The sequence below is a fragment of the Macaca thibetana genome, chromosome 20 (genome assembly GCF_024542745.1).
Source record: "Macaca thibetana thibetana isolate TM-01 chromosome 20, ASM2454274v1, whole genome shotgun sequence".
In the NCBI taxonomy this organism is placed as follows: Eukaryota; Metazoa; Chordata; class Mammalia; order Primates; family Cercopithecidae; genus Macaca; species Macaca thibetana.
This window is the reverse complement of record NC_065597.1, coordinates 66,607,514-66,634,529: the sequence shown is the minus strand read 5'-3', so window position 1 is coordinate 66,634,529 and position 27,016 is coordinate 66,607,514. Positions and strand designations below refer to the sequence as shown.

The window sequence follows — 27,016 nt, the reverse complement described above, 5'->3', positions numbered from 1 at the left end:
CAATCTCCTGACCTCGTGATCCGCCCACCTCAGCCTCCCAAAGTGCTGGGATTATAGGCGTGAGCCACTGTGCCCGGCCTACTTTTTTTTTTTTTTTCAGACAGAGTCTTGCTATGTTGCCCAGTCTGGTCTCAAACTTCTGGCCTCAAGTGATCCTCCTGCCTCACTTTCCCAAGTAGCTGGGACTACAGGCATCGACCACTGTGTTGCCAATTGTACATAATTTTATTGTTTTCATTTGTTCATTTATAGCAGCATAGCCTGTCCTGAGCAGTACAACACAGCAATGAATATTTCTAGAAGATAATCCAGACTGTTTGGGGAATTGGGCACACCCCTGGCATCTTTCATCCCACCACACTTTTATGCTTCTCCTGTTCTCTTCCAACAAGCTGTTGCTTTAGCTACTGGAGAAACCACAAAAACACACACTGCCAACTACATCAGCACTATCAGCTCTTATGACCACAGGGATAGGAGCAATGATGCTTTTTTATTATTATTATTATTTATTTATTTTTTTTTTTGAGATGGAGTCTCGCTCTGTCGCCCACCTGGAGTGCAGTGGCCGGATCTCAGCTCACTGCAAGCTCCGCCTCCCGGGTTTACGCCATTCTCCTGCCTCAGCCTCCCTAGTAGCTGGGACTACAGGCGCCCGCCACCTCGCCCGGTTAGTTTTTTGGTGTATTTTTTAGTAGAGACAGGGTTTCACCGTGTTACCCAGGATGGTCTTGATCTCCTGACCTTGTGATCCACCTGTCTCGGCCTCCCAAAGTGCTGGGATTACAGGCTTGAGCCACCGCGCCTGGCCTTCTTTTTTTTAAAAAAGAGTCTTACTCTGTTGCCCAGGCTGGATTGCAATGATGTGATCTTGGCTCACTGCAACCTCCGCCTCCCGGGTTCAAATAATTCTCCTGCCCCAGCCTCCCAAGTAGCTGGGATTACAGGTGCCCACCACCACACCCTGCTAATTTGTTATTTTTTTTTTTTTTGAGGCAGAGTTTCACTCTTGTTGCCCAGGCTGGAATGCAATGGCATGATCTAAGCTCACCGCAACCTCTGCCTCCCAGGTTCAAGCCATTCTCCTGCCTCAGCCTCCCGAGTAGCTGGGATTACAGGCACCCACCACCATGCCCGGCTAATTTTGTATTTTTAGTAGAGATGGGGTTTCTCCATGTTAGTCAGGCTGCTCTCGAACGCCTTACCTCAGGTAATCCGCCCACCTCAGCCTCCCAAAGTGCTGGGATTACAGGCATGAGCCACTGGGCCCAGCTGCCCGGCTAGTTTTAAAAATATTTTTAGTAGAGACGGGGTTTTACTATGTTCTTCAGCCCACTTTCAAACTCCTGAAATCAAGTGATCCGGCCACCTCAGCCTCCCAAAGTGCTAGGATTACAGGTGTGAGGCACAGCTCCCGGTCGATGCTATTTTTTATTTTTATTTTTATTTTTTTAGAGGGAGTCTTGCTCTGTTGTCCAGGCTGGAGTGCAGTGGTACAATCTTGGCGCACTGCAACGTCTGCCTCCCGGGTTCAAGCAATTCTCCTGTCTCTGCCTCCCAAGTAGCTGGGATTACAGGAGCCCGCCACTACGCGCGACTAATTTTTGTATTTTTAGTAGAGACGGAGTTTCACCATGTTGGTCAGTCTGTTCTCAAACTCCTGGCCTCAGGTGATCCGCCCAGCTTGGCCTCCTAAAGTGCTGGGATTACAGGCTTAAGCCACCATTCCTGGCCTATGGTATTTTTTTTTTTAAGGAGGAAAGAAAATGTCCTTGTGAAGTGGTTCTGACCTGCCAGGCCACTATTAATGTGCCCTAATTTGGGCAGAGCGGGAGAACACTGCGTGTGTCCGCTTTCATACTTCTGCATGTTCCCATTTGTTACTTGAGGTGGGCAGCCTCTAAGAGAGCTCCCAAAGATCCAACGCCTCTTGGAATTCATTCTGTTACATAACACCCAGCTCTCCAGTGTGCGTTGGATTGACTGACTTTTCTCAAATGAATAGGATACAGCAGAAGTGATGGATGTCACCTCTGAGAGTGGATTATGAACAATGGTTTCCGTCTCTCAGACACTCTCTTTTACACACTCCCTCTGCCCTGAGGAGCCAGCTGCCGGGTTGTGAGCTGCCCTACGGAGGGCTAATTAACACGGCCATCACCCAACTTGATTCTTTGTCACCCCAAGGGGATTCAAATGAAATTGAATCCCTCCTTCACTTCCCCCTGGCCCTTCCACACATCCCCAGGCAAATGGTTTGATCTGTTTTTTTTCTGTGACTATAGACTGATTAGTTTGCATTTTCTATAATTTTATGTGAAGGGAATGAATTATAATTCATGTATTCTTTTGTGTCTGGCTTCTTTCACCCAGCATAATTATTTGAGTTTCATCTCTCTATAGATAGATAGATAGATAGATAGATAGATAGATAGATAGATAGATAGATAGATATAATTTTTTTTTTTTTAGATGAAGTCTCTCTCTGTGTGCCCTGTGGCCCAGGCGGCAGTGCAGTGACACAATCTCGGCTCTCTGTAACTTCTGCCTCCCAGTTTCAAGCGATTCTCCTGCCTCAGCCTCCTGAGTAGCTGGGATTACAGGTGCCCACCACCACACCTGGCTAATTTTTGTATTTTTTTGTTTGTTTGTTTTTTGAGATTGAGTCTCACTCTGTTGGCAGGCTGGAGTGCAGTGGTACAACGTCGGCTCACTGCAACCTCTGCCCCCGGGTTCAAGTGATTCTCCTGCCTCAGCCTCCTGAGTAGCTGGGACCACAGGTGCCCACCACCACGCCCAGCTAATTTTTTGCGTTTTTAGTAGAGACGGGGTTTCACCATATTGGCCAGGATGGTCTCGATCTCTTGACCTCATGATCCACCTGCCTTGGCCTCCCAAAGTGCTGGGATTACAGGCGTGATTAATTTTTGCAGTTGGCCAGGCTGTGAGCCACCACCTGCCTTGGCCTCCCAAAGTGCTGGGATTACAGGTGTGAGCCACTGCACCCGGCCTCATCTATGTTGTATTGTGTACTCATAGTTTATTCCTTTTGATGGCTGAGCATTAAGTTGTCCACTGTATGATCGCATCACAGCCTGTTTATCTGTTCATCTGGACATTCGGGTCATTTCCAGTTTTTGGCGATTATGCATAGGCTGATATGAATGTTCAGGTACAAATACGGACATAGGCATTCTTTGGTAAATATCCAGGAATGGAATGGCTGGACCATATGGTAAGTATATTTTGAATTTTTAACTAACTCTTGAATAATGTTTTTTTTCTTTTTTTGAGACAGAGTCTCACTCTGTTGCCCAGGCTGGAGTTCAGTGGCGCAATCTCGACTGCGTTACAAGCAATTCTCCTGCCTCAAGCCTCCGGAGTAGCTGGAGCTACAGGTGCCCACCACCACGACTGGCTAATTTTTTTGTATTTTTAGTAGAGATGGGGTTTCACCATGTTGGCCAGGCTAGTCTTCAACTCCTGACCTCAGGTGATCTGCCTGCCTCTGCCTCCCAAAGCGCTAGGATTACAGGCGTGAGCCACCGTGCCCGGCCAACTCAAATTATTTTTGAAAGTGATTGTACCATTGTACATTCTCACCTGCACCCTATAAGATGGCGAGCAATGCTGGCGTCACACACTGGATGCCAGAGATCAGACCACCATGACAACCCCACATCCACTGTCTGTTTATAAACGTCAGCTTGAATGGGACAGTGATGCCACAACGGAGAACCATTAGACCAGTGTTCCTTTTGTTTCTGGAGTAGGCAAGGACAAACCCCATTTAGGAACCGTGGGAGATGTAGGGAAGGAAAGATCTTTCCTCACCCATTGCTAGGTCCATGGCTGAGTCCCCACAATGAAAGACAGATTAACACATGCATTTAATATAAGATTAATGTGATGTGAGAACCTTCAGAAATGAAGATCCAGAAACAGGAAAACCTGTGTGTGTGTGTGTGTTTTAAGACAGTCTCATTTTGTCCCCCAAGCTGGAGTGCAATGGTGCAATCTTGGCTGACTGTAACCTCCGCCTCCCAGGCTCAAGCAATCCTCTCATGTCAGCCTCCCAAGTAGCTGGGACCACAGGTATGTGCCATCATGCCTGGCTAATTTTTGTACTTTTTTTCTTCCCCCCGAGACAGAATCTCACTCTGTCACCCAGACTGGAGTGCAATGGCGCGGTCTCGGCTCACTACAACCTCTGTCTCCTGGGTTCAAGCAATTATCCTGCCTCAGCCTCCCTAGTAGCTAGGATTACATGTGCATGCCACTATGCCTGGCTAATTTTTGTATTTTTAGTAGAGACAGGATTTTGCCATGTTGTCCAGATTAGTCTCGAAATCCTGACCTCCAGTGATCTGCCCGCCTCGGCCTCCCAAAGTGCCAGGATTACAGGCATGAGCCACCATGCCTGGCCAATTTTTGTACTTTTTGTAGAGACGAAGTTTCACCATGTTGGCCAGGCTGGTCTCGAGCTCTTGACTCAAGAGATCTACCCAGCTTGCCTTCCCAAAGTGCTAGGATTATAACCATTAGCCACCGCCCCTGGTCAGAAACCTGTCTATTTTATGCTTAGGTTTGATGAAGAGTGGACAGTCATGGAGAAGGATAGCTGGACACTGGGGCTATGACCTAACGGGAACAAACTGGCTGGAAGTTGGCAAGGCCTTTTTGTTTAGGTTGTTCCCTGTGTCCCTGTGTCTTCAGAGACAAGGATGTTTTTTCCTCCGGGTACAGGGTGCGTACCTCTGACAGGTCTTACGATCTGCTCTAGAGGAAGATCAGAGAATCCTTTTTGTGTCTTATGGCTTTTTTGCTTGAAAGGAGAGGCAAAGGGAAGATGAGAGGGACCTTCCTGCTTCTGCTGTTTTTTTCAAATGCCAAGGTATCATATTTTGGGGTAGCACGTCCTGAGCCCCAACAAGGAAAACAGTTCTTATTCTGAACTGAATTCTTGGTAGCACATTTCACAAGATGGCAGCAAGCATGAGATGTAGCTGTGAGCAGTACATTTTGACTTGGCCTTGTAGTCTGTGGTTTTCAGTTTCTGAAAAGACCCAAATGTTCTTTATTTAAAGAACCAAGGTTGGCCGGGCGCGGTGGCTCAAGCCTGTAATCCCAGCACTTTGGGAGGCCGAGACGGGCGGATCACGAGGTCAGGAGATCGAGACCATCCTAGGTAACACAGTGAAACCCCGTCTCTACTAAAAATACAAAAACTTAGCCGGGCGAGGTGGCAGGCGCCTGTAGTCCCAGCTACTCGGGAGGCTGAGGCAGGAGAATGGCGTGAACCCGGGAGGCGGAGCTTGCAGTGAGCTGAGATCCAGCCACTGCACTCCAGCCTGGGTGACAGAGCGAGACTCCGTCTCAAAAAAAAAAAAAAAAAAAGAACCAAGGTTTACATGCCGTGGTGAATGACAACGTGGTGGTTAGAGCCCAGTCAGACGGTCCATTTGCTTTCTATTCTTAACTTTCTCGCTGGTCCTGGAGCCTCCGAGAGCCTCTCCAGATAAAAATAAGTGGTGTTTGGTAATCCTGAGCTGAAAGGTGGTACTTAAGTCAAAAGCACACCTGAACACAGCTAATTTGCACTAATCACCTAGATCTGCCATGAATCAGCCAGAGGGGAAAACGTCATTATGATGCAACCACAACCAGGTATTGCAGGACCTAACCAACCTCAAACACGATTTTCATTTCTGAAACCGCCTTTTTTTTTTTTTTTTTTTTTTTTTTGAGACGGAGTCTCGCTCTGTCTCCCAGGCTAGAGTGCAGTGGCCTGATCTCGGCTCATTACAACCTCCGCCTCCCAGGTTCAAGTGATTCTCCTGCCTCAGCCTTCTGAGTAGCTGGGACTACAGGTGTCCACCACCACCCCCGGCTAATTTTTGTATTTTTAGTAGAGACGGGGTTTCACCATATTGGCCAGGCTGGTCTCTAACTCCTGACCTTGTGATCCGCCCGCCTCGGCCTCCCAAAGTGCTGGGATTACAGGCTTGAGCCACCACGCCCGACTGAAACCGACTTCTAAGCCCCCTCATGTAGTGGTTATCAAAAGGGAGCCTGCATCAGAATCCCCTGGAGGGTGTGTTACAACTGATCGCCAGGTCCTAGCCCTAGAGATACTGATTCCAGGTATCTGGAGAAGTCCTGAGTATTTTCTTGGCTTTTTTTTTTTTTTTTGAGATGAAGTCTTGGTCTGTCGCCCAGGCTGGAGTGCAGTGGCACGATCTTGGCCCACTGCAACCTCTGCCCTCGGGGTTCAAGTGATTCTCCTGCCTCAGCTTCTGGAGTAGCTGGGATTATAGGCGCCTGCCACCACGCCCTGCTAAATTTTGTATTTTTAGTAGAGACAGGGTTTCACCATGTTGGCCAGCCTGGTCTTTGAGAAGCCAAGGCAGGCAAATCACTTGAGCCCAGGAGTTTGAGACCAGCCTGGGTGACATAGTGAGACCCCGTCTCTACAAAAAAAATGTTAAAATTGGCCGGGCGTGGTGGCGGGCATCCGTAGGCCCAGCTACGCAGAAGGCTGAGGCTGGAGGATCACTTGAGCCTGCGAGGCAAAGCTGGCAGTAAGCCAAAATGGCACCACTGCACTCCAGCATGGACAACAGAATGAGACCCTGTCTCAAAACAAAAACAAAAACCAAACCACAACAACAAAAAAAGTGGTAAATGTCCAGTTATAGTAGTGATCCTCGACTGGTGTGATTTTGTTGCCCCAGAAGACATTTTTGGTTGTCATTACTGGAAGAAGCTGGTGGGGTGGGTATTACCAGCATCTAGTGGGTAGAAGCCAGGGATGCTGTTAAACAGCTTACAATGTTTAGCCCAGTCCCCAACAACAAATAATTATTTTGGTCCAAAATATCAATAGTGCTGAGGTTAGGCAATTCTGAACTCCAGGGGACTTCTTAAAAAAAGTAGAACATTCTTACAAGGAATAAATATTATGTAGTCATTGAAAATAATGAGCCTTAAAACTTTTTAACATTTCTATTTATTTATCTATTTGTTTGCTTATTTATAGAGATGGGATCTTGCTATGTTGCCCAGGCTGGTCTTGAACTCCTAGACTCAAACGATCCTCGTACCTTGGCCCTCCGAAGTGTTGGGATTACAGGCAGAAGCGCTAAGACCTTTTTAGAACTTAGGGAAATGTTTATGACATGATATGGGGAATAAAAGGGTAAAAGGAGTCTAGTCAACATATCTCCTGTTTTAATTTTCTCCCTACTTTGTATTGCTACTTACAACGATCTTGTTTGTTTCCGTGTTTACTTACGTATCGTCTGTCTTCCTTTGCTAGGATGAAGCTCCTGGTACACTGTAGGGGAAAGTGAAATAGTTGGAGAAGTGAAATAGGGGAGAGTGCAATGACAGGGTAAACCTGATGATAATAAAATCAGTGATGTGCTGGTAAATGTTTAGCAACTGACTCTGTGCAAAGAAAATCCCTGCTTTATAGAGTAGCATCTGCCAATTTCTGTAGTGTAAATACTCTCACCATGGCTGATTTCAAGCTACCTTGTGATGTCACTGAGGGAGGAGCAGAATAGAGACATGCACAGCTGCCTATCCAAGCCTATGGGCACTGGTGCTAGCACAGCACTGGAAATACTTCTGTTAATATAAAAGACTGAAAGGTGGCTGGGGCAGTGGCTCATGCCTGTAATCCCAGCACGTTGGGAGGCCAAGGCAGGCAGATCACCTGATGTAGGAGTTCTGGAGACCAGCCTGGCCAACGTGGTGAAACCCTGTCTCAAATAAAATACAAAAATTAGCTGGGTGTCGTGGCACACGCCTATAATCTCAGCTGCTCAGGAGGCTGAGGCAGGACAATCACTTGAACCTGGGAGGCAGAGGTTGCAGTGAGCTGAGATCACGCCACTGCACTCTAACCTGGGTGACAGAGCAAGACCTTGTCTCAAAAAATAAAATAATAAAAGACTGGAAGGAAAACTGCTAAAATTCGAATGGATAGCAGTGGGATTAGATATATATTAGAAACCACTGCGAGGTATGGTGGTCCATGACTGTAATCTCAGCACTTCGGGAGACCAAGGTGGGCAGATGGCTTGAGTGTAGGAGTTTGAGAACAACCTGGCAACATAGCAAGACCCCATCTTTACAGAAAACAAGAAATGAACCAGGCATTGTTGTGCATTCCTGTGATCCCAGGTACTCAGGAGGCTGGGAAGATCACATGAGCATGGGAGGTCGAGGCTGCAGTGAGCTGAGATCATGCCACTGCACTCCAGCCTGAGTGAGACCCTGTCTCAAAAAAGAAAGAAACAAAGTAAAAAAAAAAAAAAGAAAAAAAAGGAAACCATTGAGTTGGGCAAGGTGACTCATGCCTGCAATCTCAGCACTTTGGGAGGCCAAGACAGGAGGATGGCTTGAGGCCAGGAGTTTGAGTCCAGTCTGGGTAACATAGGGAGACCCCATATCTACAGAAAATTAAAACAAAAAATTAGCTGGGTATGGTGGCGCAAGTCTGTCATCCTAGGACTCTGGAGGCTAAGGCAGGAGGATTGCTTGACCCCAAGGGTTCAAGGCTGCAGTGAGCTATGATTGCTCCACTGCACTACAGTCTGGGTGACAGAGACCCTGTCTCAAAAATAAATAAATAAATTTAATTAATTAATTAATTAATGCAGACTCCCAGATCTCCAGAACCAAAGTCTGTGTTTGAATACGAGAGCCTGTGTTACTGCTGTTTTTGGACGCAGGTTGTGGTCAGACAGTGTGGCTCTACCATACAGATGTCTTGGCTCATCAAGAAGCTGATCCTCCTGTGATACCTGGGCTGGCCCATGAATCGGAGTCTTTTTGTTTTCAGAGCCATGCCACTTTTAGAACACAGTTTCAGGAAAATCGGGGAACCGTTTAGTCATCAGAAGCGAGAGACCTGAGACACAGTCTACAGGTGGCACCTTCCTCCATGGTACTGTCATCGTGCTGAATGAAGCACATCTCCAGCCCAGGCTCTGCCTCCAATCCAGGCTCAGAGAACCATCCACAGAGTGGCCGCAAGTCAGGCAAGGCCACTGGCAGTCTTTCTGAAAATGCATTTAATTGCCTGTGATTCAGCCCTCAGATAGCAGAGTCAGGATGAGCGATCACATTCTTATCCTGAGTACTATCTGACAACCGGCAGCAACTTGCAGCTACAGCTCTAGGCTGAGGACCAGCTTCAGAAGGAACACAAGGCTGTAATGGAGAAAAGGTGCATAAACACAGTGGGTAAAAGCAAGACGAAAGCAAAAATGAGAAACCACCGCAGATCTCCTCAAACTATGAAACATCACATGTATTGAGAAATCTGCAAATTACCAAGAGCTTGTCAATGAATAGAGTTAAACTCTGTAAAATACTTAAAGAGATTTATTCTGAGCCAAATATGAGTGACCATGGTCCGTGACACAGCCCTCAGGAGGTCATGAGAGCATGTGCCCAGGGTGGTTGGGCTGCAGCTTGGTTTTATATATTTTAGGGAGGAATGAGACATCAATCAATTTAAGGAATACATTTAAGGAATACATTGAGTTTTTCCAGAAAGGTGGGACAACTTGAAGTGGGGGGAGCTTCCAGGCTATAGGTAAATTTAAACATTTTCTGGTTAACAATTGGTTAAGTTTTTGTCTAAGGACCTGGTATCAATAGAAAGGAAACGTTCAGCTTAAGATAAAAGATTGTGGGCTGGGCACGGTGGCTCACACCTGTAATCTCAGCACTTTGGGAGGCTGAGGCAGGTGGATAACCTGAGGTCAGGAGTTTGAGACCAGCCTGGCCAACATGTGAAACCCCATCTCTACTAAAAATACAAAAATTAGCCAGCTGTGGTGGTGTGCGCCTGTACTCCCAGCTACTTGGGAGGCTGAGGAGGGAGGATCACTTGAACCCGGGAGGCAGAGGTTGCAGTGAGCTGAGATCGAGCCACTGCACTCCAGCCTGGGCAACAAAGTGAGACTCCACCTCAAAGGAAAAAAAGAAAACAAACAAAAACAGATCATGGAGACCAAGGTTCTTTCCAAGTCTCATAGCAGCTGTCCTTATCAACAATAGATGACACATCTTTCCTATTCAGAACCTTTAAAAGGTGCTAGACTTTCACTTACTCTATTCAGAATTGGAGGGGCCTGGAAGGAAAAGGTCTAGCTATGTTAATTGGAATTCTTTACAGATGTGAACTTTCCCCCCACAAAGGATGGGGTGCAGGGCCATTCCAAAATGTGACAAAGAAACATGTTTTGGGGGTAAAATATTTTGACTTTCTTCCTTGTCTCCTCATGTTATGCCAGAGTCAGGTTGAAAAGTATGTCAAGATATATATAGGGTTAAATAAAACTCATCTGATGAGAATTTATGGTTTGTAGGGCATGATTCCCCAAACCCCTTAGATAGGAATTTGGGCAAGATTTAAAAAAAAAAAATCAGGCCGGGCGCGGTGGCTCAAGCCTGTAATCCCAGCACTTTGGGAGGCCGAGACGGGCGGATCACGAGGTCAGGAGATCGAGACCATCCTGGCTGACACAGTGAAACCCCGTCTCTACTAAAAAATACAAAAAAACTAGCCGGGCGAGGTGGCGGGCGCCTGTAGTCCCAGCTACTAGGGAGGCTGAGGCAGGAGAATGGCGTGAACCCGGGAGGCGGAGCTTGCAGTGAGCCAAGATCACGCCACTGCACTCCAGCCTGGGCGGCAGAGCGAGACTCTGTCTCAAAAAAAAAAAAAAAAAAAAAAAAATCAGAATTTACTTCTCAAGCTTTACATATCATAAGGATGAATAAATTGTGTTTGGTTCGTACAGAAACATAACCACAGTTGCTTATATAAACTAGAGGCTTATTTTTCTCTACTTAAAAAAGTCTAGAAATAGGTAGTCCACGGATGTTGACAAATTCATCAGGCACTTCCTCCTTTCTTCTCCACCATTCTTAGCACATGGCTTCCTTTCTTAAGATTACTTCATGGTCAAAGATGGCTGCTGCAGCCCTCAATGTTTTGCTTGTGTTCCCAGCAGCGGGAAGAAGGAAGTAGCAAGAGCCAGAGGGCAAGCTAAGTCATTTCCCTTTAAATAGCTTTCCTGGAAGCCCTGCCCAGTGACTTCCTCTTATTATTTCATCATCCTCCCTTAGCTGCAAGGGAGGCTGGGAAGTGTAGTTCTTAAGATGGGCACATTGCTTGCTTGAATAAAATTCAGACTCTGCTAGCAAAGAAAAATGGGGGAATGGATATTAGGAAGGGAACTAGTGGACTCCATTATGTATATATTATCTCATTACATGCTCACTTTTGAGACACCCTTAGGAAAATCTAGTATTTCCTCCATTAGGAAAATCTACTATTCTCCATTAGGTTAAAAATTTAAAGAAAAAAACTAAATTAAAAAAAAATTTTAACTTTTTTTTTTAATAGAGGTAGGGTTCTCACCATGTTGCCCAGGCTGGTCTTTAACTCTTGGGCTCAAGAAATCCTCCCACGTTGGCCTCCCAAAGCAGTGGGATTATGGGCATGAGCCACCATGTCTGGCCTACTTAACACTTCTGGGTAAAAGTTTTTCTGTCTCATGGAGAAGAGACTAGCAGTATTTCCTATTGCTTTTTTAAGACAGGTAGAATTTACTTGCCCAAGGTAAGGTGGTGCATTTCATAACAAGGGGAGGAGAACATATAAGCTTTTTGATTTCTGTTAAAAAAAAATCTACTTAAAATTTAACTTTGGCCGGGCGCGGTGGCTCAAGCCTGTAATCCCAGCACTTTGGGAGGCCGAGACGGGTGGATCACGAGGTCAGGAGATCGAGACCATCCTGGGTAACACGGTGAAACCCCATCTCTACTAAAAAATACAAAAAACTAGCCGGGCGAGGTAGCGGGCGCCTGTAGTCCCAGCTACTCGGGAGGCTGAGGCAGGAGAATGGTGTAAACCCGGGAGGCGGAGCTTGCAGTGAGCCGAGATCGCGCCACTGCACTCCAGCCTGGGTGACAGAGCCAGACTCCGTCTCAAAAAAAAAAAAAAAAAAAAAAAAAATTAAACTTTGTTTGCTATCTGTGCTTTTATTCAAAAGAAGAGTTTAGGGCCCGGCATGGTGGCTCACACCTGTAATCCCAGCACTTTGGGAGGCCAAGGTCAGAGGATTGCTTGAACCTAGGAGTTGGAGACCAGGCTTGGGCAACACAGTGCAATACCATCTCTATAAAATAAAAAAAGTCAGGCCAGGCACAGTGACTCATGCCTGTAATCCCAAGGCAGAGTATTTGAGATCAGGAGTTTGAGACCAGCCTAGTCAACATGGCAAAACCCCATCTCTATTAAAAGTCCAAAAATATTAGCCGGCCATGGTGGCGCATGCCTGTAATCCCAGCTACTCAGAAGGCTGAGGCAGGAGAATTGCTTGAACCCGGGAGGCGGAGGTTGCAGTGAACCGAGATCAGGCCACTGCACTCCAGCCTGAGCAACAGAGTGGGACTCTGTCTCAAAAAAAATAAAAATAAATCAAAATAAATAAATAAAACATAAAAACGTCATACAAATAAATAAAACAAGACTTTAGAAAGAAACAAGTTTGATCAGAAGAACAAATGAAGTGAGTTGTGACTAGATTCAATTATGAGCTTACCATTTCTGCCCTAGGGGAGATATGTAAAAAGGGGCCCTAGGCTGGGCTCAGTGGCTCATGCCTGTAATTCCAGTACTTTGGGAGGCCGAGGCGGGCAGATCACCTGAGGTCAGGAGTTCGAGACCAACCTGACCAACATGGAGAAACCCCATCTCTACTAAAACTCTCCCGACTCATTGCAAGCTCCGCCTCCTGGGTTCAAGCAATTTTCCTGCCAAAGCCAACCAAGTAGCTGGGATTACAGGCATGTGCCACCACGCCTGGCTACTTTTGTATTTTTAGTAGAGACATGGTTTCACCATGTTGGCCAGGCTGGTCTCGAACTCCTGACCTCAGGTAATCCACCTGTCTTGGCCTCTCAAAGTGCTGGGATTACAGGTGTGAGCCACCTTGTCCAGCCAGGTTCCCCAATTCTATAACACTCCTACCTTCAAAAGGTAGATCCTGGCTGGGTACGGTGACTCAAGGCTGTAATCCCAGCACTTTGGAAGGCTGAAGCAGGTGGATCACTTGAAGTTAGGAGTTCGAGACCAACCTGGCCAACATGGAGAAACCCCATCTCTACTTAAAATACAAATATTAGCTGGGCATGCTGGCGGGTGCCTGTAAACCCAGTTACTCAGGAGGCTGAGGCAGGAAAAGTTGCTTGAACCTGTGAGGCAGAGGTTGCAGTGAGCCAGGATTGTGCCACTGTACTCCAGCCTGGGCGACAGAGTGAGGCTCCGTCTCAAAAAAAAAAAAAAAAAAAAGGCCGGGCGCGGTGGCTCAAGCCTGTAATCCCAGCACTTTGGGAGGCCGAGACGGGCGGATCACGAGGTCAGGAGATCGAGACCATCCTGGCTAATATGGTGAAACCCCGTCTCTACTAAAAATACAAAAAACTAGCCGGGCGAGGTGGTGGGCGCCTGTAGTCCCAGCTACTCGGGAGGCTGAGGCAGGAGAATGGCGTGGAACCCGGGAGGCGGAGCTTGCAGTGAGCTGAGATCCGGCCACTGCACTCCAGCCTGGGCGACAAAGCGAGACTCCGTCTCAAAAAAAAAAAAAAAAAAAAAAAAAAAAAAAAAAAAAAAAAAGAAAAGATATTTGATCCTCAATGATGTGGCAGTGTTGGGAGACGGAGCCGAATAAGAGATGTTTGAGTTCCAGGGTCAGATCTCTCATGAATGGGTTGCTGCTGTTTCTGCGGTAGTGAGAACCGAATTGATTTCTGTGGGAATGGATTAGTCCCTCTGAGAGTGGGTTGTTATGAAGCCAGGAAGCCTCTTAGGTTTTCCTCTCTTCACATATGTCCACTTCCCTCTTGACTTTCTTTGCCTTGTTGTGACCCAGCACAGAAGCCCTCCCCAAAGGTCAGGACCATGCCCTTGACTTTCTCAGCTTGTAGGACCATGGACTAAATAACTGCTTTTCTTTATACATTACCAAGTCTCAGGTATTCTTTTATAGCAATACAAAATGGACTCGGACAATTACTAAATGTTATCTGAGAGGAAATAAATGGAGAGAGATACTCCTTGGCTGAATTCTGTCTCTGGGTTTCTTGAAGCTTCTCATTTGTAATTAAACTAATCAAGGGCCAGGCACGGTGGCTCCCGCCTGTAATCCCAGCACTTTGGGAGGCTAAGGTGGGCGGATCACTTCAGGTCAGGAGTTTGAGACCAGCCTGACTAACATGGTGAAACACTGTCTCTACTAAAAATATTAAAACAGTGTAGCCAGGCATGGGGGCACATGCTTGTAATCCCAGCTACTTGGGAGGCTGAGGCAAGAGGACTGCTTAAATGCTTAACCCAGGAGACAGAGGTTTCAGTGAGCCGAGATCACCACCACTGTACTCCAGCCTGGGTGACAGAGCGAGACTCTGTCTTAAAAACAAAACAAAACAAAACAAAACAAATAAAATAAAATAATCAAGAGGATGGTCTAGGCTAGAGAAAAAAAGTCACACTTGATTCGAGCACACTTGAAACCAGACTTAACAACCCCATATGTTTATCCCATGGGTACTGCACTTGGTAGGCAGCCAGCAAACCAGAGGGCTTTCAAAACTACAACCCCAGAGCCCCATACCTGCAGATGATTCTGTTCCGGAACTCTGAATGGGGCCCAGAGACTCCAGTTTTTTTTTTTTTTTTTTTTTTTTTTTTTTTTGAGACTGAGTCTTGCTCTGTCGCCCAGGCTGGAGTGTAGTGGCCTGATCTCAGCTCACTGCAAGCTCCGCCTCCCGGGTTCACACCATTCTCCTGCCTCAGCCTCCCGAGTAGCTGGGACTACAGGCATCCGCCACATCGCCCGGCTAGTTTTTTGTATTTTTTAGTAGAGACGGGGTTTCACCATGTTAGCCAGAATGGTCTCGATCTCCTGACCTCGTGATCCACCTGTCTCGGCCTCCCAAAGTGCTGGGATTACAGGCTTGAGCCACTGCGCCCGGCCGAGACTCCAGTTTTGTTTTGTTTTTTTTTTTTTGAGACAGAGTTTAGCTCCGTCGCCCAGGTGGGAGTGCAGTGGCATGATCTCGGCTCACTGCAATCTCCGTATCCTGGATTCAAGTGATTCTCCTGCCTCAGCCTCCCAGGTAGCTGGGACTATAGGTGTGTGCCACCATGCCCAGCTAATTTTTGTATTTTTAGTAGAGACAGGGTTTCACCATGTTGGCCAGGCTGGTCTCGAACTCCTGACCTCAGGTGATCTGCCCATCTCGGCCTCCCAAAGTGTTGGGATTACAGGTGTGAGCCACCGTGCCTGCCCCACCTGTGGGGTTTTGCATGAGTTATTTACCCCCTGTAAGCCTCAGTCTCCTCACTTACAAATGATGACAATTGACAGTAACTGTGCCACTAGGCAGATGTGAAGAAAAATGAGATAATGTGTATAGATCATGGTTTCTCACCCTGATCTAGTGACGCGTTGGACCAGATAATTCTCTGTTGTGGGGGGCTGTTATGCACATTGTTGAATGTTAACAGCCTCCCTGGCTTCTACCCACTAGATGTGGTAGCGACCCCCAACCCCCAAGTTATGGCAATCAAAATGTCTCCAGACACACTTTTTTTTTTTTTTTTTTTTGAGACGGAGTTTCGCTCTTGTTGCCCAGGCTGGAGTGCAATGGCGTGATCTCAGTTCACCACAATCTCTGCCTCCTGGGTTCAAGCGATGCTTCTGCCTCAGCCTCCCGAGTAGCTGGGATTACAGGCATGTGCCACCACGCCTGGCTGATTTTGTATTTTAGTAGAGATGGGATTTCTCCATGTTGGTCAGTCTGCTCTCGAACTCTCGACCTCAGATGATCCGCCCACCTCGGCCTCCCAAAGTGCTGGGATTACAGGCGTGAGCCACCATACCTGGCCCTCCAAACATTCTTTACCAAATGCCCCCCAAGGGAGCAAAAATGCCCTCAGTTGAAAACCCCTGATATAGATGACCTAGTTCTGTGCAAGGTGCTTAGTTAGCATTCAATAAACGATATCGTGATAATTTTTCCTCTTTTTTTTTTTTTTTTTTTTTTTTGAGACGGAGTCTCGCTCTGTCGCCCAGGCTGGAGTGCAGTGGCTGGATCTTGGCTCACTGCAAGCTCCGCCTCCCGGGTTTACGCCATTCTCCTGCCTCAGCCTCCCGAGTAGCTGGGACTACAGGCGCCCGCTACCTCGCCCGGCTAGTTTTTTGTATTTTTTAGTAGAGACAGGGTTTCACCGTGTTAGCCAGGATGGTCTTGATCTCCTGACCTCGTGATCCGCCCGTCTCGGCCTCCCAAAGTGCTGGGATTACAGGCTTGAGCCACCGCGCCCGGCCATTTTTCCTCTCTTTAGATTGCAATAATATTATATTTCGATAATACTTTCCAAGGCACTCTTTTTTTTTTTTTTTTTTTTTTTTTTTTTTGAGACGGAGTCTTGCTCTGTGGCCCAGGCTGGGGTGCAGTGGCTGGATCTCAGCTCACTGGAAGCTCCACCTCCCGGGTTTACGCCATTCTCCTGCCTCAGCCTCCTGAGTAGCTGGGACTACAGGCGCCCGCCACCTCGCCTGGCTAGTTTTTTGTATTTTTTAGTAGAGATGGGGTTTCACCGTGTTAGCCAGGATGGTCTCGATCTCCTGACCTCGTGATCCACCCGTCTCGGCCTCCCAAAGTGCTGGGATTACAGGCTTGAGCCACCGTGCCCGGCCTCCTAGGCATTCTTTTTTAAAAAATATTACTTGCACTTAAAAAAAAAAATTAACTTTTTTTTTTTTTTTTTTTTTTTTTTTTGAGACAGAGTCTTGCTCTGTCGCTGAGCCTGGAGTGCAGCAGTGGCGTGATCTCCGCTCACTGTAACCTCTGCTTGCTGGGTTCCAGTGATTCTCATGCCTCAGTCTCCTGAGTAGCTGGGACTACAAGTGTGTGCCACCACACTTGGCTCATTTTTGTGTTTTTAGTAGAGACGGGGTTTCACCATGTTTGTCAGGCTGGTCTTGAACTCCTGGCCTCAAGTCATCCATCCTCCTCAGCCTCCCAAAGTGCTGGAATTACAGGTGTGAGGCACTGCACCCGGCTCATACATTTTTTGAAATGTATGTGAAATAGTTAATTTCATGTTATGTGCATTTTACCTCAATTTAAAAAACTGATGATAAGCAGCATAAGACAAAACAGATAAATTGTACTGCGTGAAAATTAAAAGCATTTTGTGCTTCAAAGGACAGCATCAATACAGTGAAAAGACAAGTCGCAGAACGGGAGAACATATTTGCAAATCGTTTATCTGATAAGAGACTATCATGTAGAGTACATAAAAACTCTGACAACTCTATAATAAAAAGACAACCCAATTAAACACAAGTGAAATACATGAATAGACATTTCTTTTGTTTTTCTTTGAGACAGAGTCTTGCATTGTTGCCCAGGCTGGAGTATAGTGGCACAGTCTCGGTTCACTGCAACCTCCACCTCCCGGGTTCAAGCAATTCTCCTGCCTCAGCCTCCTGAGTAGCTGGGATGACAGGCACACGCCATGACCCCCAGCTATTTTTTGTATTTTTAGTAGAGATGGGGTTTCAACATGTTGGCCAGGCTGGTCTCAAACTCCTGACCTCAAGTGATCCTCTCACCTCGGCCTCCCAAATTGCTGGAATTACAGGCATGAGCCACCATGCCCGGCCTGAATAGACATTTCTTTGAAGAAGATAAACAAATGGCCACAGCACATGAAGAAATGATCAACATCATTAGGTAACAGGGAATTGCAAATTAAAACCACAGTGAGACACTACATCACACTCACTAGGATAGCTATAATAAAAAGGACAGGCGCTGGTTGTGGTGGCGTGTGTCTGTGGTCCCAGCTACTCAGGAGACTGAGGCACGAGGATGCACTGTACCTAAGGATGCGGGTGCCCAGGTCAGAAATAAAGCGTGTCAGAACTCCCATGCTGATCAGTAACGGGATCGCTCCTGTGAATACCCACTGCACTCCAGCCTTCACAATAGAGGAAGACCTTATCTCCAAAAAAAAAAAAAAAAAAAAAAAGATGCTGTTAATCCCAGCACTTTGGGAGATGGAGGCAGGTGGATCACCTGAGGTCAGGAGTTGGAGACCAGCCTGGACAACATGGTGAAACTCTGTCTCTACTAAAAAAATACAAAGCTTAGCCGGGCATGGTGGCGTGTGTCTGTAATCCCAGCTACTCAGGAGCCTGAGGTAGGAGAATTGCTTGAACCAGGGAGGCACAGGTTGCAGTGAGCTGATATCTGGCCACTGCACTCCAGCCTGGGCGATAGAGTGAGACTCCATCTAAAGAAAAAGAAAAAAAAAAAAAGACACAATAACAAGTGTTGGCGAGGATGTGGAGAAATTGGAACCCCTGTGCACTGCTGGTGGAAATGTAAAAGAGTGCAATTATATTGCATAACAGGTTGGCAGTTTTTCGATGAGTTAAACAGAGTTATGCTGTAACCCAGCAATTCCCCTTCTAGGTGTAGAGCCAGGAGAAATGGAAACATATGTCCACCAAAACTTGTATGTGAATGTGCATAACCACATTATTCATAATAGTCAAAAATTGTAAGTAATCTAACTGTTCATCAACTGATGATTAGATAAATAAATTGTGGTATGTATATGTGTATATGCAATGAAATATGAAATATTTGTAATACTCTTTTGCCATAAAAAGAATAAAGTACTGATATATGTGATGACAAGGAAGAACCTTGGAAAAACTATGCTAGGTGGAAGGAAACCAGACACAAAAGGTCAAATATTTTATAATCTAACTTATATTAAATGTCTAGTATAGGCAACTCCAAAGAGAGAGAAAGTAATTAGCGCTTGTTAAGGGCTCAGGGGAGGGTAATGGGGAGTGACTGCTAATGGTGAGGGGGTTCTTTTAAGGGTGATGAAAGTGTTCTGTAATTAGATAGTGGGGTTGATTGCATAACTCTGTGAATATACTAAAAACCACTGAATCATATACTTTAATGTGTGAACTGTAGGGTATGTGAATTATATATCAATAAATGTATGTGAAGAGAATCTGTTTCAAAGTAAGGACATTCAAATTTCCATGGTTCCTTCATTGTTATAGTCTTTATTTTATTTTGTTTTATTTTGAGACAGAGTTTAGCTCTGTCGCTAGGCTGGAGTGCAGTGGCGTGATCTCAGCTCATTGCAACCTCCGCCTCCCAGTTCAAGCAATTCTCCTGCCTCAGCCTCCCAAGTAGCTGGGGCTACATGCGTGAGCCACCACACCCAGCTAATTTTTGTATTTTTAGTAGAGACGGGGTTTCACCATGTTGGCCAGGATGGTCTCAATCTCTTGACCTTGTGATCCGCCCACCTCAGCCTCCCAAAGTGCTGGGATTATGGGTGTGAGCCACTGTGCCTTGCCATAGTCTTTATTTTATTTATTTGAGATGGGGTCTTGCTATGTTGCCCAGGCTGGTTTTGAATTCCTGGGCTCAAGTGATTCTCCTGCCTCAGCCTCTCAAGTAGCTGGGAGTACAGGTGAGCACCACCATGCTCAGCTAATTTTTTATTTTTGTGTAGCAACTGGATCTCCCTATATTTCCCAAGCTAGTCTCAAACTTCTGGATGCAAGTGATCCTCCCGCCTCAGCCTCCCTAAGTGCTAGAATTACAGGCCTGAGCAACCGCTCCTGGCCTATTTTTATTTTTTTAATGTAAGTGTGTATTACTCTCATCGTTTGACAAGTGCTAAAAAAGAAAACATAAAAGGAATGCAACAAATTTTCATGGCTATTCTTACAATTATATAAACATCTGCTATTTGAAATGTGAATAATTCTAATATCATTAAGGGCAGACAGATCACTTGATTCAGAATTTCATGAGGTTTTTTTTTTTTTTGAGAAGTCTCACTCTGTCGCTCAGGCTGGAGTTCGGTGGCGTGATCTCTGCTCACGGCAACTTCCGCCTCCTGTTTAAGCAATTTTCCTGCCTCAGTCTCCCAAGTAGCTGGGATTACAGACATGCACCACCACACCCGGCTAATTTTTATATTTTTAGTAGATACGGGGTTTCACCATGTTGGCCAGGCTGGTCTTGAATGCCTGATCTCAGGTGATTTGCCCGCCTGAGCCTCTCAAAGTGCTGGGATTAAAGGCATAAGCCACCGAGCCCAGCCTTTTTTTTTTTTTTCCAAATGAGAAGGATTCTTGCTGTGTTGCCCAGGCTGGAGTGCAGTGGCATGATCTTGGCTTACTGCAACCTCCACCTCCTGGGTTCGAGCGATTCTCCTGCCTCAGCCTCCTGAGTAGCTGGGATTACAGGCGTGCACCACCAAACCCCACTAATTTTTTATTATTAGTAGAGATGGGTTTTCTCCATGTCTCAAATTCCTGACCTCAGGTGATCTGCCCACCTTGGCCTCCCAAAGTGCTGGGATTACAGGCGTGAGCCACCACGCCCGGCTTAGAAGATTTGATCTTTAAACTGAGGAGTAGGCATTTGACATTCCTCCATTCCAAGTGGCATTGATTATAAAGTACACATGAATAAGAAGATAATAAGTATTTGAATAATAGCTTAAGGGCTCTAAGACTGTCAATTCAGAATTCAGAAATGTTTTGAGGTGGGTTGGGCACAGTAGTTCACACCTGTAATTCCAGCACTTTGGGGGGCTGAGGCAGGAGGATTGCTTGAGTCCAGGAGTTGGAAACCAGCCTGGGCAACACTGCAAAACCCCGCCTTTCCAAAAATTCAACATTTAGCCAGGCATGGTAGCATGTGCCTGTAGTCCCAGCCACCTGGGAGGCTGAGGTGGGAGAACTGCTTGAGCCCAGGAATTGGAGACCAACCTGGGCAACAATGTAAAACTATCTCTACAAAAAAATACAAAAAATTATCTGGGCGTGGTGGTGCACACCTCTGGTCCCAGCTACTCGGCAGGCTGAGGCAGGAGAATGGCTTGTACCCAGGAGGTGGAGGTTGCAGTGAGCTGAGATCATGCCACTGCACTCCAGCCTGGGCTGCAGAGTGAGATTTCTTTTCAAAACAACAACAAAAAAGAAACTCTTAGAGGTTAAAATAAAGCTCAGAGTCATGGAAATCAAGCGGATAGGTGATGCTTTTCAATATTTATTTATTTTTTTATTTATTTTGAGATGGAGTCTCGCTGTGTCGCCCAGGCTGGAGTGCAGTGGCACGATCTCGGCTCACTGCAAGCTCCACCTCCCGGGTTCACGCCATTCTCCCGCCTCAGCCTCCGAGTAGCTGGGACTACAGGCGCCCGCCACCACGCCTGGCTAGTTTTTTGTATTTTTAGTAGAGACGGGGTTTCACCATGTTAGCCAGGATGATCTCGATCTCTTGACCTCGTGATCCACCTGCCTCGGCCTCCCAAAGTGCTGGGATTACAGGCTTGAGCCACCGCGCCCGGCCTGCTTTTCAATATTTATTCCTTTTTCTTTAGATTGTCTTTGCTAACCGACAAATATTTATTATAGATCCACCATTGATGCAATTCAATATCATTCCTTCTTGTATCTATGGCTGAAATATTATGTTCTTACAAGAAAAGGTCAGAAACTTCTGGAACAGTGTCTGAATTACATGAACAAGAAGAAGAGCAGCCTTCATTCTGCAAAAACTCGGAACCTTTGGACTGTCCAAAGTGGTGTGTGGCTTTTGAAGCAGGGCCTGCAGGCAGCAGAATGGTCCAGCAGCGTTCTTTCCTTTGTCATACCTACATGTGCAGGCCTGGACTTCTCATGTGCTACTGGGAATGCAGAAATGCAGAAATTGACATATCAACAACCATTGGTCCTACACTCAGCAGGCAGTTGTATTGATTGATTGATTGACTGAGATGGGGTCTCACTCTGTCACCCAGGCTGGAGTGCAGTGGTACTATCTCGCCTCACTGCAACCTATGCCTTCTTTGCTCAAGCAATCCTCCCGTCTCAGCCTACTGAGTAGCTGTAACTACAGGTGTGTGCCGCCATGCCTGGCTATGTTTTGTATTTTTTTGTAGAGACGGGGTTTCACTATGTTGCCCAGGCTGGTCTTGAACTCTTGAGCTCAAGCAATCCTTCCGTCTTGGCCTCCTAAATTGTTGAGAATATAGGTGTGAGCCACCATGTCTAGCCTCATAAAATATTTAACTCATATACCTTGTGACTCTAAAATACTATTTCTGAGGATATATATTTGCATACATATATGTATACATGCAAGGATGTTCACTGCAGTACATATGTACAAGATGTTCATTATGGCATTGTTTATAATAGGCAAAGACTGGTCACAACCTAAATTTGCATCAATAGGGGCCCTGTTAAATACTTTATAGTGAATCCATACAATGAAATTCTTTGCATTATTTTGAAAGAATAAATGTCTTTAGGTCCCAATGTGGAGACATCCAAATTACGTTAAGGGAAAAAGGTTTGTAGGATAGTACACATAAAATCATCTTTTTTTTTCCTTAAAAGGGGACATACTTGTATATAGGTAGACACACACAGACACACACGTCGTACACATACACACATGACATACACATAACTCCGTTTTCAAAGGTCACAAGTTATTTCCTGGGAATAGGATTGGCAGGATGTAGAATGAGCTAGGTAGAATGATTTTTGTTTGCTTTTCACTTTATATTCTTCCCTAAAATTGGAAATGTTTTTTTAGCCACTGCACCCGCCCTAATTTAGCATTTTAGATAGTGATCAATGTTACGAAATAATATAACGGGACAGTAGGAGAGAGTGTGAAGGGTGCTACTTTAGGCTTGTCCTAGTAGGCTTCCTAAACAGGAGCTATCTGAGGAAAAAGGAGGAGGAAGAGCTTCCAGAGAGAGCGGACTGGGGCAGGAAAGACCCTAGTGTCCCAGGGAAATAAGGCAGGCCAGTGTGTGAGCGTCCAGGCGGGGGCGGGGCGCGAAGGGGAGGGGCGGGCGGGGGAGAGGGAAGACTGGGGGAGTGGAGGGGAGGGGAAGGGGTGCGCAAGGTACAAGCCAAGTAGGGGATTGTGTGAGAGGCGCCAGGGCCAGATCTTGCAGGGGTTTGCAGGCCACGGTGAGGGGGTCAGGTTTTCTTGCAAAGCTGCCTTGCTCTGTGCAAGCGCACTGTCGCACGCTGCGGGCAACACGGCCCCTGGCCGGCCCCCTCCGCGGCTCCAGGCCGGCTGGTGCCTGCCGTGGGCCTGTAGGTGGGGATGGTGGGTTTTGCCTCTATGCGGTCACCGCCTGTCTGCGTCGCTGCCTTCTCCCGGCCTCAGATCCGGGAGAAAGCCCCGGTAGGGTAGGGGGGCGCGCAGCCTCAGGGGCGCCCAGCTATTGCGCGCTACTGGGGAGCAGGGGCGGGCACCGCGCTCTGCACCGCCATGCGGGTTCCGGCCGGGGGAGGCAGGGGCCGGTGCGTGACGCGGGGCGTGCACGTGGCTGGGAGTGTGCTTTTCGGGACAGGTGCGGGTGCCGCCGCGGGCGCCAAGGCGCAGACGCGTGCGAGCACCCGGCAGCCTGGGCAGTCGCGTTATCCTCGGCTCCGCGGGCGGCTGCCTCTTGTCCACCGGGAAGGCGCAACGACCTCGGGGACGCCAGGGCGCAGGGGCAGCTGAGCCGACTTCGCAACTCTTAAGTTTTTCTTTGGCTCTGTTGCTCGATTTGCCCTTCTAAGAAATGGGACTCTGGGCCGGGCGCGGTGGCTCAAGCCTGTATTCCCAGCGCCTTGGGAGGCCGAGGCGGGAGGATTGCTTGAGGCCAGGAGTCTAGACCTGGACAACGTAGCAAGACTCCTTCTCAAAGGGAAAAAATAAATGAAGTGGGGGGGCACTCAAAAGAATCGGAAAGTGCTTTGCAAACTTGGACACGAGTCGGGCGTTTTATTCACTTTCTCTACTCCCCTCCTCCCTTTGGGAGCCCCAGGGGCTGGAGTAAGCACGCTACCACCCACTACACCTCTCAATGCCCGCGGCACAGTAGTCGCACTCGATTTTGCATCCCCCAGGGCCTGTAAACGCCGGAAAAGCTCCCGCGGGGTGCGGTCGCTGGGCCTGGTCACGTGATCCCCACTCGGCGCCCCGGAGCTCGGGGGCAGCGAGCAAGTGCGCATGCGCATCCCTTCAAGCTCTTCCTCCCCACCCCCACCGGCTACCTTGGCTCCGACGCAACCACTGTCAGGTCCTCCCCCTCCTCCCTCTTCATCCTTCCTGACATTCACTCCCTTCCCCCAGCCACTTGGTTACGTCAGGCAGACAGGCCGAAGAACCAATCACGGTGCTGTGTTCAGAAGCCGGCACGCGGAACCGGTCTGATCCGACTAATAGGGGCCCTTGGAGCGGCCACGCCCCAACCGGGCAGGGGAGCTCGGGCCCAGTGGGCGGTGCTTCTCCAGTCAGCATGTGGGCGGGGTAGGGCGGGGACCAGCAGCCGCAGAGGCGTCCTCCGCGGCGGCGACGACGACGTTGCTCAGTCTTTGGGGTGGGCTCAGCGGTGCAGGCCGGGCTGCGCGGAGGGCTCGGCGGTCAGCGGCGGCGGCGGCAGTTGGGAGGCCGCAGCGTCATGGGGGAGCGTTAGACAGGCTGCGGCGGGCGAGGCGAGGGGCGGCAGCGGTCATCTGGTCCGCGGCGACCTCGGCGGGGCCCGGGGGGTGGGAAGGCCTGGGGCGGGGGTCGTCCCTGGTTGCACGGGGCCGCGGGGCGGGGCTCGCCGGCCGTCGGGGTGCAGGAGGCCTGGGCCGCTGAGAGGAGGAGGCGCCGCCGGCCGCCGGGCCCTGCCGCCGGGCCGCTTGACGACGACGCTCCCGCGGGGGCCCCGCCTGAGGAGGACGCGGCGGCGGCGGCGGCGAGGCCGCGGGAGGCCGCGGAGGATGGAGGAGCGGAAGGAGGAGGGCGAGGCCGAGATCCAGGAGCACGGGCCCGAGCACTGGTTCTCCAAGTGGGAGCGGCAGTGCCTGGCCGAGGCCGAGCAGGACGAGCAGTTGCCCCCAGAGCTGCAGGAGGAGGCAGCGGCCGCCGCGCAGCCCGAACACAAGCAGCAGAAGCTGTGGCACCTCTTCCAGAACTCGGCCACCGCGGTGGCCCAGCTCTACAAAGGTGAGGCCGCCGCCGCCATCTTGGTGCCGCTTGGCCGCCCCCGCCCGGGCCCGGCCCTGTCGGCTCGGCTGCCGCTTCGGGGGGCCGCTACGGCGGCGGCCCCGGGGGTCCCGTCCGGTGGCGCCGCGGCTCTGCCGCCCCCTCCCCGCAAGATGGCGCCGTGGGAGGGAGGCCCGGGGTTGGGGGGGCAGGCCAGGGCCGGCGTGGGGGGAGCCCCGCTTTGCGGTCGTCCGAGGGTCCCCGCTCTCCGGGCCCGGCCGCCCGGTGTCCCCCTCGGCCCGGAGAGGGGAGGGGAGGAGCCCCCGTCACAAAATGGCGAAGGGAGACGGCGGGGCGGCCCCATTGTGCCCTGAGCCGGCCTCGGGGCGGGGACTGCGAGGGGGGCGCCTCCCTGCGCCGCGACTTGTCCCTGATCTGAGCCCCTGAGGCCTGCGGCATCCCCTTCTCCCCGCCGCGACCCCCCTGCCCCCCGGTCCTCACACTGGGTTTGGGATCCCGAAAACCTTGAACAAAATGGCGAAACCTAATATGGCCGTTCCGGAGTGATTGACGCCCAAATAACATTCTTGTTCTGTTTCTTTTTCTATGTGTGTTTCTTTTTTCTTTCTTTTTTTTTTTTTGGTTTGCTTTTCAGATCGAGTGTGTCAGCAGCCAGGACTTTCTCTCTGGGTCCCCTTCCAAAACGCAGCCACCGCCGTCACCAACCTCTACAAAGGTAAAGATAACCTTGCTGCATTGCCGATTCAGGGAAGGGCCGCTTGCGTCAGGGTGTCTCCCCTGCGTTCCAAGTGTGTTTTCTGCTCCCCAGCCCAGCTGCTAACCTAGAATACCTTGCAACTTGAGAATCCCGGCGGTGCTCTAGCTAGATCCACCGGAGGCAGTTTTGACACCCCCCAGGACAGATGGCAACGCCTGGGGACGTTTTTGGTTGTCTTCTCCTAGAGGGGGCTGTTGTTGGCACCCAGTGGATGGAGGCTGCTGAAGGTCCTGCAGTGCCCAAGATAACACCCCCGGCCCCCTCAGCGAAGAATTATCCTGTCTCTAAAGTCAGTAGTGCTCAGGTTGAGAAGCCTTGAGCTGGGAGACGCTGAGCCTTGCTTCCCACTGGAAAAGACGTTGAGGGAAGAAAAGAGTTGATGTTTTTTGTACTACAGTCGGAGTTGGGACGAACTGTATGGAAAAAATTCTTGAGTTAGGCATTTGAGAGCGTGGCAGTGTATGTAGTTTTGAAGTGCTTGAAAGCTTGCTAATCGGTCATCTGCGTGCATGTTAACGTGCTGCTCTTTTCTAGCATTTCATCACGTGTTTTCTGTCAAAACGATTCTATGTCTGATTATTATGAGTTGCTGGCAGGAATTCTGTTGAGGGTTTTGAGTTGATAGATTTGTGTTTTATGGTGGTTCCTTTCTGGAGTTAATCCACCCTTTGTGATGACATGAAGATATGTAAGTAAACGTTCTTGACCATTGTGCTTTCTTGGTAACGGTGGGTTTAGATTTTGTGCCTTACTGATTTTGAAGACTGAGAAATTTGAGGTTGATTTTTTTATTTGTTTTTGGCAAGGTTTTTATGGAAAAAGGATTATGACTTTGTTAATCTTAAGAAAAACGTAATTAAATGCTTTCAAACTTTTAAGAGTTGCTCAGAACAGTAATGGAATTTTGTGCATTTCAAACATACCGGTATAGGTTGAAACGGGCTATGAAGCTGCTGCGTGACTCTCAAGTTTTAATTTTTGTGTAAGAATGTGCAAATGGCCGCTGCATCTTGTAGGAAAAATATTTCTTATTGTGAGATTTCTTGAGTAGACTACAGTTTTTTGGGACAGTAATTTGAGAACTGGTAACAAAGTGATGAA

The 27,016-nt window shown here is 48.4% G+C and overlaps 2 protein-coding genes across 2 annotated transcripts in view; one reads left to right on the top strand and one right to left on the bottom strand.

The window, feature by feature from the left end:
- The window catches only part of TMEM114 (transmembrane protein 114), a 996,508-nt gene that overhangs the window by 509,061 nt on the left and 460,431 nt on the right, over positions 1 to 27,016 (bottom strand). The gene's annotated exons all lie outside the window — the stretch shown is intronic.
- The window catches only part of HAPSTR1 (HUWE1 associated protein modifying stress responses), a 30,184-nt gene continuing 27,390 nt past the window's right edge, over positions 24,223 to 27,016 (top strand). The window contains exons 1-2 of the mRNA XM_050774453.1: positions 24,223 to 25,158; positions 25,793 to 25,873. Coding sequence (XP_050630410.1) covers positions 24,933 to 25,158; positions 25,793 to 25,873 — 307 coding nt within the window. The 5' untranslated portion in view covers positions 24,223 to 24,932. The remainder of the gene's footprint in view (positions 25,159 to 25,792; positions 25,874 to 27,016) is intronic.